A 17,869-nucleotide genomic window follows, 5' to 3' on the forward strand; every position below is an offset into this window, starting at 1 on the left:
TGTTATATGAAATAATGATGTTATTATGAAATATTGATGTTATTATGAAATATTGGACAAAAGGAATAAAAATGCTTGCCATTATGTCCTATTTCGTAATTTCATCTTTAATTCCTTGATATTTTCGTAATATGAGTACATTGTTGTGATGATTTTTCCGTTTTTTCGGGAACTGTTCGCATCCAATCAATCGTATAATTGTAAAATCTTCAACGTAATCTACTAAATTCCAGTAAAAAAGCAATTTAAACTATTGCAGGCCGATATTCACATAGTCCGTTTTTATTTCAAAACCATCTTAACTAATGGCTCTGTGATTTTATAACATTTTAAGATTGTAAGAATATAAAAACGGACTATAATAATATCAGCCACAGAGAATCGCTTTCTTTTCTTTCACCTTTAAACAAGATTGGCGCGGAAAATGCCGTAATATAAGTAACAATCATAGCGCTTTACCCAATATGCTAAAAAAAAACCATAAGCAACCGATCGATCTTGCGTTGCTTTCCTAATTAAATAAATGTAACAACATATACATAGTCCCTTTGCACTTTTACATGCAGATATACTCCGCATATTTTTTTTGTTTTGTTTCTTTCGTTATATAATTACATTTTATTATCCTTGTTCGTATTTATAATTGTGTATCTTTTACGAATCATTGCGCAAAGTAAAATTAATGATAAACGATATTTTAATTGTATACAGCTCCAGCGATTTATTAATCGAATTACAATATTTAAATAGATATTTAAATATGGTGCGCGCGGATTTGAGGTTACAATTTGTCGAGGTACGCGTTCAAATCTGGGAGCCCTTCCTTCAACCCCTTTCTCTTACGTGTATCCTGGAAAAAACACAAGTTTTCATTGTTAATATTTCAATGCAATTACGATTCTAATGAATGTAATATATTAATGTACATTGCTGAGCTAATTATTTGTTAAAAGAATGTACGTTTCCCTATTCAGGCAAACCAGAACATTGTACTGGAAAGCCAAAACTAAAAAACGTTTTTTCTTCCACGAGATTAAAAATGGCGGTGATATCGTATTATCCTCGCCATCAGTTATGCACGTGGTAAAACACGGTAGAAATACGCAATGTGAAATGTACATACTTGCACAACTTGGTATGGTCGAGAGCTGGCTTCCATCGGGTCACCCGGCAGGATCTGCCAGTGATCGAACACGCATTGTGGGAAAGCCTGACCACCAGTGTTGGAACGTAGATCGGCGGTGAAGCCGAAGGATTCGTTAACAGGAAGATAAGCTTTAACTACGAACATGGGAGTGCCCGCCACCTGTTGTTCCTCGAACACGTGTCCTCTTCTACGGTTCAATACACCGTAGATACCGCCGACTGCTACCTCTGGACACTGTAAAATAAAATTAAATAAATATAATTTCACAGGTATATCTCTTGATTTTTGTTATTATTCGATTCGTGTAAAATCGATAATGTACATTATTGAAATGACCTAATTTACCTGAATTTCACATAAATAAACGGGTTCCATAATTCGGGGTGAGGCAGTGAGAAGACAGGCATAAAGGCAACGTCTTGTGGTAGGGATAATTTGACCACCACCTCTGTGGATCGCGTCGGCGTGTAACGTTACATCATGAATATTAAAACGTACACCTCTTAAATTTTCTTCCGAAAGAACACCCTACAATAGTGTAGAAACGAGTTATATCATTAAACGTTGCTCATCATACGTGCATTATATCAGAGAGAGCCTTCAAAAATATCTTTACCTCTTTCGTAGCCCATTGGAATCCAGCTACTACAGAGTCCTTAATTTCATTGAGATACTGTACACCCTTGGTGCAATCGACTAATATATTGGGTCCACTGCCATCAGGTCCGAAGCACCAGATTTTCCTAGCTTCGGTCACATCGTAATCGTATTTCTCATTCAAATAACGAGCGCGTACTTTGAAGTCATCTCGCGGGTTAACGTCACCCTACAAAATATCAAGAAATGAAATTTATTTTATAGTTTTTTCTTTTTGTAAGCTGTCACATTTACACAGTATTAATGTTTAAGTTCTTAAAGAGGAAGATAAAAAGATGTCGTATTTACGCTGTCAATATCCTCAGCGAGACCGTCCGGCATCGGACAAGCCATCATGAACAATCGATTGTGCTTGTTCGGAGATTTTGAAAGACACATTTGATTCGATTGTTCAGAGATCGTTTCTCTGTACGATACGACGGGATCGGATTTCTTAATCGGGATACACGCATGATCTTCTTCAAGATCCTTCAGACAAATTTCAAGATGTAATTCTCCGGCACCGGCGATGATATGTTCGCCAGATTCCTCGATGATGCATTGCACCATAGGATCAGACTTGGCCAAACGCTTAAGACCTGTTAAATTTGACAGGAAAAATTAAATTACACATTCTCGCAAATATAAAATATTTTAAAATAAATAATATTTAATGATATTTTCAATATCGTGTCAGATGGAAAAATTCAAATCATGGTTCTTCATAACCCAATGCTCTCATTAGTCTCATCATACGTGAATGACATATATAACAAAATCTTTTAAGATGTCAATAATCAATATTTAAATATTAATTATTGTTTAAATTAATATTAAATATAAATAAAACTAGAACGCTTACCTTCGACTAATTTTGGCAAATCGGCAGGATTCTTCGGTTCTACTGCAACACGTACGACGGGCGATACCGAGAATTTCATAACTTTCATGTTGTGTGCATCTTTAAACGTCGTGATGGTACCAGTCTTGACCAAGAACTGATCAACACCGACAAGACCGCAAATATTACCTGCATTATCAAATAATCCTTAGTCAACCAATATTAAAAAATATGATAAAAGATCTTAATTTTATTTAATTAAATCAGCTGGCCGTTCGCTATCGATCATAAGCTATCAGAACAGGTCTGTTGAACAATCATCATGCAAATCTTTGGAAATAAAATCAATAACAAAAATCTTGATACTAACCGGAAGGCACATCTTCAATAGCTTCGACATAACGACCCATCATTAGAATAGTACGTTGGATAGCTTTCTCATATAGATCTTCCTTCTTGCCCGGTTGGAAGTTGGGCCCCATGATACGAGCCTTCATACCGGTGCATACCTTGCCCGAGAACACTCGACCAAAAGCATAAAAACGTCCTTTATCCGATGTCGGTACCATTTTCGAGACGTACATCATCAGAGGTCCATTCGGATCGCAATTCTAAACAAGAAACGAAAGATTTGATTAATAAACCTAAACTCATCGAGTATTTTATATATAATTTTTCTGAAATCAGTATTTCAATTTTCCTTCATTACGTTTCGGTACAGGTCTGTGAAATTAATGTCATCATGTATGTTTAAAATATTTAGAAAGAATTTAATTATGTTACAAACCTTGATACCAATGGCAGCTTCATCATCAAGTGGTCCTTCATACAACATTTCCATACGGTATTTTTGAGCAGTTACAGGAGATGGCAGGTGAATGGCAATCATCTGAAGTAGAGCTTCTCCAGCAGGCAACCATGTTCTCATAACAACCTGAAAAAATTATATAATGCGATAAAAAAAAACATTCCAAGATACAGAGAAAGCCAATACAATCGAGACTTTTTCAGATACTAGTATTCTCTCATTATAAATCGGAAGAGGCGTCAGAAAAAAGCAATAAAATTATCATCATAACATATATTTTATAAGTACATGTCTAGAAATTTATTTTTTAAATGAAATTTACCTTTAAAAGAGCTTTGCCATCCTTGTCCTTATCTTCAGGTTTCAACACAATTCCCAGTTTTTGCAAAAGAGTGTCTGCTTCCTCTTTCTTATAATTCATGATACTATCGAAAACCTACAAATAAATTCAGTTTTCGTAATAACTTTTCATGATATTAAAGTATAATGGATTTTAGATAATACTGATGATTAAGAGAAAGCTTACCTTATAAATTGGATCTAAAACGTACATGCAGAAGGATCGTTTGTTATCAGGCTCCTTCTGTTTACTCCATTTCTTGGTCTTAGGATTAAAGAAAGACTCGCCCCACAGTCTGTTCATAAGTTTCACTACGTCAATCTTGAATTTCTCAGCATACATCTCAGAAAATTGTTTTAAAGTAAATGCCCAACCGTGAAGACCAGAACCAAAACCTACAGATCCCTTGCTGGGATCTACCTATTTTACAAATATATTATGTTTAAAGAGGCTCTTTGTGTCTATGATTATTTTATAAAAATGAAAATAAGCTCATTTCTCTTACTCTAACTTCGCCCATGGGACCATCATCATCAGAATAAGTCGCAATAATAACGTTAACATTTTCAACAATACGTTGGAAGGTTTGATAGAGATCTTCACTATCCAGTTGGAGTTCTAGCAGTGCACGGTCCATTTTGTTCATAAATAAAACAGGCTTGATACGTTCCGCAATCGCCTGGCGCAGTACAGTTTCAGTTTGTACGCATACACCTGGAAGGAAACGAGAAAATAATTGTAAATTTTTCTTTCATTTTGAAAGAAAAGCATATTATCATGTTAAAATGTTTGTAAAAGTTGTATTTTATAGATATATTCTTCAATATAATATATTAATATTATAAGAAGGTAAATTTGTAACATTTGTGCCGTAGCATATTAGTAACGAACATAAGGATAGAGGTTCACTAACAGCGTTTAAACACATTTGTTCTTTACTCTTCTTCCATTGCACTGTCAACACTGTCAATGTACATCGGTCAGTTGCAGATGCAAACCAAACGACATACTGTAGAGTGACCCTTGTGTGCTGGAAGATCAGTCTCTTCACTTGTGTGAAAGAAACTAATATACGAGTCATGAGGAAAAATCATATACATACCAGATACACAATCAACGACAACGAGAGCTCCATCAGTAACACGAAGGGCGGCTGTGACCTCGCTCGAAAAATCTACGTGTCCAGGTGAATCAATCAGATTAATTAAAAAGCCCTTCTCCTCTTTGTCACGTTGATCGGGATTTGTAATAAAGACTATATCTTTCTCTTCAAGTTCAAAGAACATAGAAATAGCGCTATAAGAAAAGGAGCCAGTAATAATAATGAACAATATAAGACCCATTAATGTATAACAGTACAGAGAGATGCTACTTACGTAGATTTAATAGTGATACAACGCTCTTGCTCATCCTTGCGCGTATCGGTAAACCGGGTTTCACCAGCCTTAGCGCCAGCGATAATGCCAGCTTTGGATACAAGGGAGTCGGTCAGAGTTGATTTCCCGTGATCGACGTGTGCAATGACGGACATATTTCTGATGTTCTTTTTTTTGTCCATCATGGTACGGATCTCGTCTACTGTAAAGTTCACCTGCAATAATGCGTTTTTATGATTAAAACATATCTCATTTTCATGTCGATACAAATTACAGATTAATCTAATACAAAATTAATTCAAATTTATCTCAATAATGCATATTTATATATAAATTTATAAATATATAATAGGAAATAATTAAAGTGCTTTGTTTGCTATATACATCCTCATATAACTTTATTGCGACATATTGCAATATTGCAAAAATGTAGATTATTTGCAAATTATATAAAAAAATATTCCTTTTACAAGGTATATAAAGGAATAGTTCAAGCCTCACATGATAGCAAAATCAAATGTGTAAAAAATTTTAATATTTGGAATATGCTTTGTATGTCTGACAAAATATTTAATGTCTGCAGTCGCTTGTATATTAATATTTGAGAAAGAAACAATGAAAAATAATAATTTTATCGAAAGCAACAGAATGTATAAAGCAACATGAAAGCTAACGATAAAGTATAAAGAAAAATATGTGCCCAGAGACAAAGCGACAGCATACATGCTGTTTTTAAGCCTAACCTAAATAGATGAATCTACAAAAACAGAGATAATAATACATATTCATAATCTATAATCTATATTCTGAACAATATTGATAAAAACAATTATCTACGCAGGTAAACATGAAAAGTAAAAACAAAAGTAAAGCAACCACGTGATTAACAACATGATAAAACATTGTGCAATAAAAAATAAGATTGGAAAGAGAAAGCAAAGTAGATATTAAAAACGCATTAAATGCAACATTTCAATAGGATGAAGCAACAAAGAATTTCATGATTGACACAAGAGATACGAAGGAAAAATGCTGCTGGAAGAGAGGGGAGTCACAATGTCGGAATTGAAACGAGCCAGAAGAAAGGAATAAATCGAAATACAGGACATAATAGCAAGACCATTATATGTTGGAATTAACAATTATTTAGCTCTATTTCTCCGCCTCGGGGAGACGCGCGTTATCCTGCGCGCTGCTTTTCGATTAGCGTCATCGAGCCAGAGACTCTCAACCGAGGGGGAGAGGAAGATCGGAGCACGTTGTCCCGACACGAGGCTGCATCGTGACACGTCGCGAGATGGAGAAAGGGAGCGCAGCGATAAAATATTTCCGCTCGGAGACGGGATTTTCGCCCTCTCGCGCCTCTCGTGACACTCGGCCACAGGCATCGCGCGATCCAGCCTCCCCGAGGACTCTCCGCTCCAGATGCGTCCCGTCCCTATCGCTATCCTGACGCGTCATCGACAATTTTTCTCTCCGCGACGCCCCGATACTTTATCAGATACGTTATCGGATCCTCGATCGGCATCGGGAGAGCGACCGCGTGGTCGGGAACGTCCAGGCGAAGCATGGCCCGAGCACATTGCCCGACAGGCACCATGACACGTTGCGAGCGAAACATATTTCCGCTCGGAACTTGTCGCGGACGCGATGTCGCAGGCGATGGAACCACTCTCCGGACTAGGGGATGCTCCTCGCGACGCTCGCGAGCCGCGTGGCGCGACTCGACGCACCCGGAAATCCCGGGATCCCGAGATCCCACGCGCGACAAAATTGCGCAATCCTGAGTAATCGCCGTCGTTCACGCGAGCGAGAAGGCGAGAGAGACGGGCTCTACTCGCGGCTCTCGGCTCTTCGGCTACGGGCTCGAGGTCTCGCGGGCGAGACGAGACGACGAGGGATCGCGAGGAGCCGAGGAAAAAAAATATTGGCGGCCGCGCGTCCCCGGGAGCCGCGCGACCGCGATCGCGACGACGGCATCGGGATGCGGTTACGTACCATCTTGGATGTTGTCCGATTGTCGACGGCCTGGTCCGAAATATACGTGCACCAACAATGGCGAACTCCCTCGGAAAGAACTGGCTATCCGCCGTGCACCCGAACGTCGCCTCTTATGAGTGGCGAAAGCGCCGCGGTGCGGCGGCGTTGCGGCCCCCCTCGCCGCGTCGGCCAATCGGAGCGCGGCGCGACGCGCGCACGCGCAGTCCCGTCCCTCTCTCCCTCATGGGAGATTTTAAATTCTCGCAGTGCGCACCTGTGGACGTTCGTCGTCTCGCGCTCTTCCGTTTAAGTTCGATGTTACGTTTGTCAATTAATGTGTTTGAAAAATTGGGAAATTTTTTAAGCACATTGATTAGCCACGAAATAGAAGGTATCTAGAAACTAGAATTTCTATTCTGCAGTTGATTATTATTCTTGAAAAATTTATCGTATGACAAATGTAATGTCGGCCTAATGGTATTTAATTAATCGTTGCTTATAATTTTGTTCTTTATTTTATTCGTCCACTTGCGAAAAATGCGAATTGAGCAAAGGGCGTATCATTTTCTTTTACACAGAAGACAACACGTATCAAGTGATGTTTGGAATTTAATCGTATCTCTCGTATTTTTTCCAAAAATTTGTCAATAACACTTATCATATGACGTGACAGCGATGATAAGAGATTAGCTCTATTATTGGCTTCAAAATGGAGACATAATCTCAAAAGTGATTAAAAAAAATCAATCAATTATGAGTCAAGAATTTTCATCAATCTAATCTCTTTTCTCGAAAATACTCGATTTATTCTTTAAGCTTCATCCCCAGTTTAATGTGTCTGACATATGGTTTGAATTTGATGTTTGAATTTATATTCAATTGAAAATGTAAATTCCATACATTTTCATTCTTGAACAATAAATTTTCTTATTGTTAAATTTTAGACGCAATTGGAATCTTCCATAATTTTCTATCTTGCATCGAGTACATTTAGTATAATCAGGGAGAAACCTTAGGGTATAATAACTGTTTACAAAAATATTCGCTGATGATTTGTGTATATTTTCAGATCTATCCAAAATCTAAGAGCTAAGAGCCAATCATGAGCAGCCACTCGTTAAGCGACCAATGAGCGATATTATACTAAATGCATGCACTGCTTGCATTGCGTTGCATTCCACAGGGTTAATCGAGTAGAGTTTCGGAACGCAGTTCAAAAATTGTTGGACTTACTGCCATCTATGAACAGTAAAAATGCTTGAAGAATATAGAGTCGGATTATAATCGACGTAGATTTAAAAAAAGAAGAATACAGAATTTTTTAATACATTCTCATAATAAAAAGAACATGTTCCACACAAGCAGTTGCGACTATCGTTTTGGCGAATTGAAGTGATTTCTGCCGAGAAAATATTATTTCGTAAGTTCTTCTTTTTTGAATAAATTTTATTTTATAAAATTTTTTTATTCGACTCAAAGTTACAAGGCCATTCTGTGTTGTGTAAATTAATCGCCCGATCAAAAATATTTCTGCCAAGATAATATCAATTGACAGAAAAATTCACGAACTGGAGTAAAATTCTGAGACATCTTGTATGTATATACATTAGTAGTTAATTAACTTTTATCTAAGGATTATAACGTGCGTTACATGCGTAATTCCAACACATATTGACAGTATCTAATGACATTCGTGTTCACGCAAAGTGCACGTCAAGTGTTGCATACGTTTGAGTTTTTTGGAGACTGCATTTACTCACTTTTAAACGAGAAAACAAGAGGAATCGTTAACCCGAATTATGTAATGCAAACCTAAATAAAAGTAAGTTAAGTAGAACTGCAAGCAAATCCATATAAACACTCTACTATTACAAAAGTTGCGAACTAGTATTGTAATATTTAGTCTTCGTATAAAAACAAAGAGAGATGAAAGTCACTTCTAAAAAATAATAAGATGAAAGTCACTTCTAAAAAAAAAGGATGTAGCGATTTGTTAAATATTCTATCGCTTGTTCACAGTTAGATCTACGTTCACCCGTGGAATCGAAAAATTCTAAAATTAAGTAAGGAGCAAATCGTAGTGTAATGGACTCTCAACGATTCCCTTTACAGCTATTCTCGTGAATGTTCACGCGGTCCGGATTAAAGGTTCTTCCACAACGCTTACACGGCACCAGCTGGCTCAGATGCGTCATCCAATTGGCCTCCGCCGTTGCCGCCTGATCAACCACCACATTTCCCGTGCAGGAATCCTCTGCGAACAGTGAAGTCGTCATTGCCAATTGTATCGAACCTTGAAAAGTGCAGGAAAAATCTTAAAAAGAAGATACTCGAAGATAAATCGACGAATAATGCTAACTGATCTGTTTGATTGCGATAAATCGAATTTCGCAACAAATTAACGTCAAGGTAAATTTTTTGGAAAATTCCCACTTTTGAAAGTCGCTGCAAATCCCATCTTGCATTGCGATTCTCGGATTTGAAGATTCTTGTCTGGGAATTATTTTTTTATTTTTTATACATTTATATGAATTAATTACCATTGGATCAATTAATTATTTTTTGTATACTTGTATGGAAATTAAAAGCACAACGGAAATGCAAATTCTTTAGAAAATTAAAATTTTTGAAAGCCACGGCAAGTCCTATACTTGCATCACGAATCTAGGATTTTAAGATTCTTGTCTCGGGTTTAATTAAGTTTTATGCACTTGTATGGAAATAAGGATAAGAGGCGAAAGAACAACGAAATTTTTTTTCCGTCATTTTTCTGTCACGAATTATCGATTCGTTGTAGCGGCACTTTTAACCGAGAATAATCTGTGGTGCGTGTATAATAAATCAGGATTACACCCACTTCCATTCCACGGCGATGCATAAAGGAACATTACAGATTCATATATCATATATGCGCGCGTAATTGCTTCGGTAACCGATTGATTCACTATAAGTGCTTGAACGTACTATTTTTGACCCTGACAGCGAACAGAATGAATCTCAAGGTAAAAAATAAATGTATGCGAAAGGGCAAATGTAAGAAATACTTATGAACTTCGAAGAAATCAATTTCAAGTGCTATTTATCACCCTTTGAAGTATTTATTCGTTCCAATTGTATAATGAAAGAAATTTATTTCATATATATGTTTTAAAAACATACTTTTTCTCTACGTGTTAAAATATTTAATTTAACTTTTATCAAACAATTAGTATACTTTTTTCTTTAATAAAAGCTTAAAATTTTCATTCATGTTTAAATAGAAAGGGCTGTTAAAATACACTTCATTTCTCTAGAATATATATAAAATATATTTTTTATATTAAATCATTTTATATTAAATCATTTTATATTAAATCATCGTATTTCTTACTCAAATATCGACTTTTCTTTTAAATGTATGTACTTTAAGTGTATGCATGTTCTTCTGATTTTTTGCAATGTTTTATTTGCATATTATATTTACATGTATGCGTGACAATATTATCGAAACGAGAATATTGACTTACGTATGTATATGACTTCAGGTTTTTGCGGCTCCTTTCTTCTGCGGGCTGGTGACAGTTTGTCATTCTCGGCATGCCATTTCTTCAGACATTGCGGTTCGTGAATGGCGATACTGGAGGACCCGAAATCTCTACCACAAATGTAACACGTGACAGTCCTCTTTTGCGATACATCCTAAAATAAAACGGTTTATCTTCTTCTTTTTCTCTTCTCATCTTCTGCTCAATGTCTTATCCGAAGATTGTTACTTGCACGTTATCTTTTATTGAGATTGTAGTAGCAAGTTCTGTTTTATCGTATACAACACATTGCGTAAGATAAGAATATTTTATTTCGCAAATAACAGACAAAATCATTTACATAGAGTGCTACACAGAAATAAATTGTTTTAAATATTAGAATTATTGAATTATTAAAAATTGATTAAGATTGATTGATTAAGATTGATTGATTAAGATTGATTGATTAAGAAAACTTTATTCGCAGATTAAAAGATTGTACAATAGCAAGAGACTGACTACGGAAACTCAAGTGCGCACATGCTTTTTTCTTCTGTAAGGACTCACCGGATACATCGACGGTGAATTTTCCTGCTTTCTGGTCGATTTTTGTCTATAGAGAGTCAACTGATCTTTCTGCTCGCTCGCCGAATCGTTTTGCATCTGCCATCGTCTACTACACTGAGGCTCATGAATCTTGATGCTTCTGGTGCCAAAATTTCGCCCACAAACCCGACAAGGAACAGTTGGTGGCACAACACTACGTCTATTCGCTGTGGCTACTCGTTCGTTCTAAAAAAAACGAGGTATGGAAAAAAGTAAAATATGAAAATAAGTGAGAATATATATATATATATATATATATATATTCTCAATTAAAAGTTTAATACCTTTGGAGCAGCTTTACAGCTTCTCTCGTGAATTGGTAATCGTTCCGGCAAAAATGTCCTTCCGCATTTTGCACAAGGAATTAATTGCTCCTGAAAGAAAATACAGAATTTTGTATCTTTGATCATCTTTTTCAAAATAATGTTTAAAAAGGTGTCAAAGTTCTCGCGCTTTTTTAAATTTTTTTCATAAAAATCATATAATGTATTTTATTAAATATGACATTTTTAGTCGAGCGATAGTAGAAGAATCAAAATTTCTATATTGTTGATTATTTATAGAAATCGCGGAAAAATCAAATTTAATTTACATATATATCACATTTTATGTAAAGAAATAGATTATTATTTATAAATTATTTCATATATTAATAGAAATACTGATGATTCAATTAATAATTATGAAATAACTTAAGAACAATCATTTATTAAAAAAAAGCAAATTTCTTTTGTTAACCTGTAATACTTACAATTAGTTGGATTTGCAAATTTTGAAACCTAGCAATCTATCATTTAGCATATGCAGAATTCTGGTTTCTTACGTAAATGTTTATTAATCGTCAAAATCTACTTGAGGAGGGCGGTTCTCATTTAATATGCGCTCGTACGAGTTATATGCATATGAGATGTTAAAGAGCAATCTTTAATATTCCACGTTAGAATTACGCACTCGAAACGACACGAAATCTTCATACATCAATACATATATTTTTTTATTATGATTTATAACTCAATTCTAGACACAAAAAGTGAGCTGAATATATTTCAAAATTTCAATATTAATTTTTAATTTCATATTCTCCACTTTCATAGAAGCGATTTCTTCCTGGTCCATTTTAACTTACAATGAGATATATGTTTGTGTAAGCGCTTCTGAATCTCCGATTACATATCCTACAAATTTCTTGCATCATCGGTCAACGATAATTGCGTCGTCGTTCGACAAGATTAATGAAGCGCGGACACCGACGTTCGTTCAGGCGGAAACGGCATGATGCGCTTCTCACGTAAAGATAATTGCCTCGTAATGTCCTATTGACGCTGCAATGCTAATTGGAAAGAGTTAACTACCTGGCTCTGTTCCCATGCGGCTGCGTTCCAATCGCTGTGTTCGACGCCGACTACAGGTCTTTGCGGCCTGGGTCGTCTTTGAGACGGAGGTAGCGAATTATTCTCACGATCCCATTTCTATAATAGAAACATTCGTATTTAAATAAAAAGCAAAAGTATAATACATAATAAGTACATAATAACTAATAGTTATTTAGTAAGTGATTTAAATAGTATTTGATGCCCATATGTTATTAGAAATATGATTAATTGGCATTAAACATATTATTACCAGTAATTATATATTATTGCCAATACAATATTTAATGTGATTTTTATCAAAATATAATCATTTTTATCGGCAATTTTATATAAATATATTATAAGATTATATATATATTTTTATATATATTTTTCAAATATAATTATAAATTTTTTACTATATAAATATATAACATATAATTATATTTATAAAATTATACATACTTATTTTACATAATTATACATGTATGTAAATATATGAAATTGTATAAAATTTATTAAATTTACTAAAATTTCATTGGTAATTATATATACATTGCCGGTACTATAATAGTTAAGTTATTCAAATTTACGATAACATGCATATATATCTGAATGAAATAATATAAAAAAAAAATTAGTCAATGTAGAAATAAGTAAATTAATCGACTGAATTATTATTAAAAGACTCTTTTGAGCAAAAGGAAAAATTCTTTCTTTTAATAAAAAGTCTCGAACAATTTTTTGCACGATTTATGCGCGACATGCAGCTGTTGTATCGATTTTACATTGCAGCACATTGGCATTGCTGTTGCGGTTGACGTTATGTACAGCATGTTCCTTAATGTCTGTCATTGCAAAATATATATCTATCGAGTTAGAGGTGACTACGCAAATGTGAATTTTGTTGATCGATTACGAGAATCCCGATGCGAACGCGATAAAGATCGCGGTTAACGTCACTATATCAGTCGATCGATCGGAAACACCTCGTATAAGACAATGCGCAATTACCGATCGTTTATAGTGAGTTATAGTACCTGTAACTATACGACACATCAGTTACACGTGCACGAATCTGCATCTGTGAGATATCGAGCTTGATGCCGTACAACGCGTCGCGCCATCGATTTTGCAAAAGGGCCTTGACTTATTATACGCGCATTATTGAGGCGCTATTATATTATAAACTCTTCTGTGTCGCTTCCGCGATGAAATCGTGATGTCACACATAAAGAGAAATTTACTCGGATTTAATCTACGGCTGTTCCTCGATTAATCGCTTTAACTCTGTTTCAAGAGCTTAATTAAGCTACATGATTAATTTTATTAATTTATTTATAAAAGAGATAGGACAGGGATTTTTAATTGATAAAAATAAACGCTTTTGATTATACACGCGCAATGTATTAAATTTTATATAAAGTTCCTTATCTTCTCAATTAAACTAGATTTATTGAAAATTTTATCATATTATTGTATTCTAAGTTTGTTCAATAATTATTATTAATTATCAGTAATTATAAATTAATAATAATTAATCATCGTAAATTATTAATCAGTCAATATTTATTATTAATTATATTAATAATAATTAATTATTTTGTATCTAGGATATCAAAGTGTAACAATTGAAGCTATTTACCTCCATACACTTGGGCTCGTGAATGGGGAAACTGGCGGTGCCGAATTCCCGGCCGCAAATGTAGCACGTGACCGTCTTGGGACCCCGTTTCATCGCGGACGACGACCTAGCCTGCTGGCCTGAGTCCTGGGAAGGACGATCCTGAGAAGCGTTCGTCTTCGTCTCGACTTCGTCCGGCTTGTTTCTGTTCCGATCGCTGCGGAAATTCAACGCCACCGGCTTCTGGATAGACTTGGGCACCGATGGCACCGCGGGCTTCGGCTTCATCGTCAACGTCGGGAGATCCTTGATCTTGGTCTGACTGCCCTTCGGATGACTGTGAAATCTCTCCGGCTGATCCGGACGGCCGCAAGTCTTGCAGGGTTCCGGAGCGCTCCTCGCCGACGACGCGGCGGAGGTGAATATTTCCAGGTCGCTCGGCAAACCGCCCCGCGAATTCTTCTTCTTCTTCACCGTAGACAGCACTTTGAGAGTACCGTTCCTAATCGTATATATTATATAATCAAATATTGCGATTTTTTAATCAGATATATATTGAAAGATTTTTAAATTGATATCGTAATTATCAAGAATAAAATTCACGATTATTTATCAAATTTTAATAATTATTAAATGTAAATATTCGATGATTTTTGATAATTTTAGAATTTATTATTTATTTATTATCATGTTTTTTCTTTTCTTTAAATAATTAATTTACATTATTAATGTATCTTTTACAAAAAGTTTGAAGTTTGAAAACTCGAAAGAGAAATTTGCATATAAGGGGAATATACAAAGAAGGTGTTATTATTTTTGACATCTCCCCAAAATATAAGAGAAAGAAGTAAAATATTATTTCGGCTTATATACACAGCCATTACTTCAATAGCTAGCATGATAGCAATAATTTATCACCGCAGAAATGTCATTCACGTATTTTATTTTTTAGCACTTTTACTTATCATGCATCAGCGATCCGATTGAAACAATCATGTTAATCTATTTCAATTTGATAATCTCTTTTCTTTAATTGTAATTTATTTTGCAGAGATTAATTTTTAAATCTAGAAAATCTTTCTTTTTTAATGCGCAAACTAAATTCGTTGATACATGATGTATTATAGAAACTTCTGACAAATTTTCTCATTACCTCCACAACAAAAATTATTCTATTTTCTATTTCTGCTAAAAGTAAACAGCCCTATTAATAAATAATCATAATCACACAGATCACCAACCTATTGTTATTATCGTCGAGTTTCCTGACATCGGAGTTCTGCGTCGCGGCGGCTGTGGACGACGTGATCTTTTGACTTCCGGTGGGCGATCGCAATCGATCGATCTCCTCCATTTGACGATCCGACGCGACGACCCGCGACTCGCGAATCTGCTCGAAGCTCCGTCGCTGGCGACGCGTTACTGGAAGAGCGTCTTCGCGGAACGACCAAGTGGTGGTCGTCGTCGTCGTGGCAGCGACAGCAGCGGCGCTTCGGCGGCGTCGTCGTGTCGCCGATGGCGACGATGGTACCAGTAACAACGATGACGATGATGATGATGATGATGACGCCCCGCTGATCGACTTGTCAACATTGTTCGATGGAATCGCAGTCGACTGATGGAATCGCGTCATCGAGTCGCACAAGAGCTCCTTACTAAGAAGAGACATGTCGAGCTTGTCCACGAGCGTCGGGTCCAGCACGCTCGGTCGCGAGAGATTCGCCGTCTTCGGCCTCTCTGGCATCTCCGCGCGGGACACGTTCGCGCGCTTCATCTTGGGCGGCCAGGTGCCGGTGTTCGCCGCATTTCTCGGCGTTATCCTCCCCCCGTTCGTTTTCTTGGTCGCACCTATTTAGACGATCTATCGTTGATAACGTGCGCCGATATCGTTACACGCGAATGTACATTAGTTAATATCCATTAGAGAAGTCATAATTGTTGTAAAAAATTTATATATGTATATTATTGTTTTTTTTCCTTAAAAATATTAAATTAGTACTGGAATTAAATAGTTAATAATTTAATATTTGGAAATTAAATACCTTTGGAAACATATCAAGCTTGAAAATATTGAAGAAATATGATAGATATGATAATAATATTGAAAGTAATATATTTATTTTAAAATAAAGTTTTTTCTTTTAACAAAATTATTTCAATTATGATAAAATTTTGTTTCAAAAATGGATATTAATTTTTTTAATGGGTTAACTTAACATGGTTGAATAAACATAAAAAATTGGAGATCTCAGAGAGTTAGATTAAGAAAAATATTTTAAATATTCAAGAATTCATTTATAAAATATTGCATAAAAATGATATTTTTTGTTATCAATCTATTGTCATTCAATCGAAAAGATTTATATCCTATAAGTTTTTATTTACAACATTCTATATATGAAATATTTTTTATTAGATATGCCAATCGTCTTGTTAATTTGTAAATTAATTTTTCCAATAATTGATTACATTAATATGCATATCGACAAGTTTGCGATAAAGTACGCGATAAAATACATGATTGAAATTACATTACCTTTCAAAATCTTCAAGTCATCTTTTATTATGAGAAATGTTTTCTCCGACAAAAATTCGCACGGTCCTTTCTTCCACTTCATTTTATCGATTTTATCGATTTCGGATCTTATAAATTGCTATCAAAGTTATTCGCGCGTTACTCGTGTCGCCAGACGAGCATTATCATATTTCCCATCAGAATAAATTTTCTTCCCTATTAATTTACATCAACACACAACTATTACATTGATCTGTGACAGATGAAACCACTTAGAGAATTAAATTTATCAATTAAGCTCCCCTTCAATTTCATCGTTCAAAAATTAAGTTTTATATTACAATTTACCTCACATCAGTGACATGCGTTTCGGGGAAAGCTTTCGCGTTAATAAAAAGAAAACATTTCCCGACGCCCACTAAATTCTGCTCGAGCGATCTTTCGCTTCTTCAACTTTCAAACGGGTGTCATTTCTCTAAAGAATCCGAGTTGTACTCGACGGCTTGACGTCATAAACGTGTAGTATTTTTCCACCCCGATGAACACGAGCGATAAGTATTACAATCTCATGTTCCCGTATTATAAAAATCTGTAAAACTGATTATCGAATGATACGAGAATCCACTAATTGCAATTAATTTAATGACGACGCTGAAGTAATAACTTAACACTCGCGTTATAAATGCAAAAATGTGGCTTCTTTTTTTGTTTTACAAATCGTACATAAACACGTGAATCATTCACGCACTAAGTCCAGTGCATCCTTAATTGTGCGTGAGCGTAGAGCGGAAGTTGAATTCTTCATCGACGCGCAGCTCCTCTCCGTCGAATTACGCGGCGCACTGCGAGGCTCCGCTTTACCTTGCCATTAGCTTCGACTTTTACCTTCCTATACGTATGAGTGTGCGGTCGACTGTGTGACAGTACACAGGTGGCAGAGGAAAAATCGATCCAACGAGCGTTTAAAACGGCTATACACCACGCTGGGGTGTGTGTGTCTCGTCATCGTGCGGAAGTCGTTGGCGAGCGAACGATAAAACGCGGAAGAACCGCGCGCTTTGCCATAAAACAACGTAAAGCCGGTTCCAAAAAAACATCCTCTATATCGCTTAGAGATCTCTTCTCTATATTCATTTTTTTT

General features: G+C 35.7%; 2 protein-coding genes and 1 long non-coding RNA gene across 5 annotated transcripts; 1 reads left to right on the top strand and 2 right to left on the bottom strand.

The window, feature by feature from the left end:
- Nucleotides 1–86: 86 nt before the first annotated feature.
- Nucleotides 87–7,321, bottom strand: LOC105256394 (translation elongation factor 2). The gene is made up of 14 exons (XM_011266251.3): nt 7,147–7,321; nt 5,149–5,363; nt 4,875–5,068; nt 4,278–4,486; nt 3,959–4,192; nt 3,755–3,868; nt 3,412–3,558; nt 2,995–3,235; nt 2,646–2,813; nt 2,093–2,382; nt 1,764–1,973; nt 1,493–1,675; nt 1,124–1,381; nt 87–850 (listed from the first exon to the last, which is right to left on the bottom strand). The coding sequence occupies exons 1-14, from the start codon at nt 7,147–7,149 to the stop codon at nt 782–784; spliced, it is 2,535 nt and encodes an 844-aa protein (XP_011264553.1). The 5' UTR covers nt 7,150–7,321; the 3' UTR covers nt 87–781.
- A 1,071-nt stretch (nt 7,322–8,392) lies between these two features.
- On the top strand, nt 8,393–14,380 carry LOC109610365. Its single transcript, XR_002192779.2, has 4 exons — nt 8,393–8,548; nt 9,241–9,537; nt 11,119–11,437; nt 14,203–14,380. It is a non-coding gene; the product is annotated as an uncharacterized LOC109610365 (long non-coding RNA).
- Nucleotides 8,874–17,787, bottom strand: LOC105256395. Of its 3 annotated transcripts, none has more exons than XM_011266254.3 (9): nt 17,077–17,787; nt 16,750–16,944; nt 15,455–16,061; nt 14,235–14,715; nt 12,590–12,706; nt 11,522–11,611; nt 11,199–11,423; nt 10,635–10,806; nt 8,874–9,421 (listed from the first exon to the last, which is right to left on the bottom strand). In XM_011266254.3, exons 2-9 carry the CDS (start codon nt 16,829–16,831, stop codon nt 9,222–9,224), a joined length of 1,974 nt encoding a protein of 657 aa, XP_011264556.1. In that variant the 5' UTR covers nt 16,832–16,944; nt 17,077–17,787; the 3' UTR covers nt 8,874–9,221. The 3 variants fall into 3 exon arrangements, with proteins under 3 accessions (XP_011264556.1, XP_011264555.1, XP_011264557.1); XM_011266253.3 differs by having other exon boundaries at nt 16,750–16,981; XM_011266255.3 differs by having other exon boundaries at nt 8,874–9,382; nt 16,750–17,784.
- Nucleotides 17,788–17,869: the final 82 nt, after the last annotated feature.

Source organism: Camponotus floridanus, unplaced genomic scaffold (genome assembly GCF_003227725.1).
Source record: "Camponotus floridanus strain SB8 unplaced genomic scaffold, Cflo_v7.5 scaffold2, whole genome shotgun sequence".
In the NCBI taxonomy this organism is placed as follows: domain Eukaryota; kingdom Metazoa; phylum Arthropoda; class Insecta; order Hymenoptera; family Formicidae; genus Camponotus; species Camponotus floridanus.

Excerpts from the sequence above, each read along its gene's own strand:
- LOC105256395 (XM_011266254.3), bottom strand. The coding sequence starts at position 16,831 with ATGAAGTGGAAGAAAGGACCGTGCGAATTTTTGTCGGAGAAAACATTT. Across the intron at positions 14,716-15,454 it reads CTCGACGATAATAACAATAG|GAACGGTACTCTCAAAGTGC; the intron begins GTTGGTGATCTG and ends ATATACGATTAG. Across the intron at positions 11,424-11,521 it reads GCTGTAAAGCTGCTCCAAAG|AACGAACGAGTAGCCACAGC; the intron begins GTATTAAACTTT and ends CGTTTTTTTTAG.
- LOC105256394 (XM_011266251.3), bottom strand. Across the intron at positions 4,487-4,874 it reads TGTCGTTGATTGTGTATCTG|GTGTATGCGTACAAACTGAA; the intron begins GTATGTATATGA and ends GTTTCCTTCCAG. Across the intron at positions 4,193-4,277 it reads GTCCCATGGGCGAAGTTAGA|GTAGATCCCAGCAAGGGATC; the intron begins GTAAGAGAAATG and ends TTTGTAAAATAG.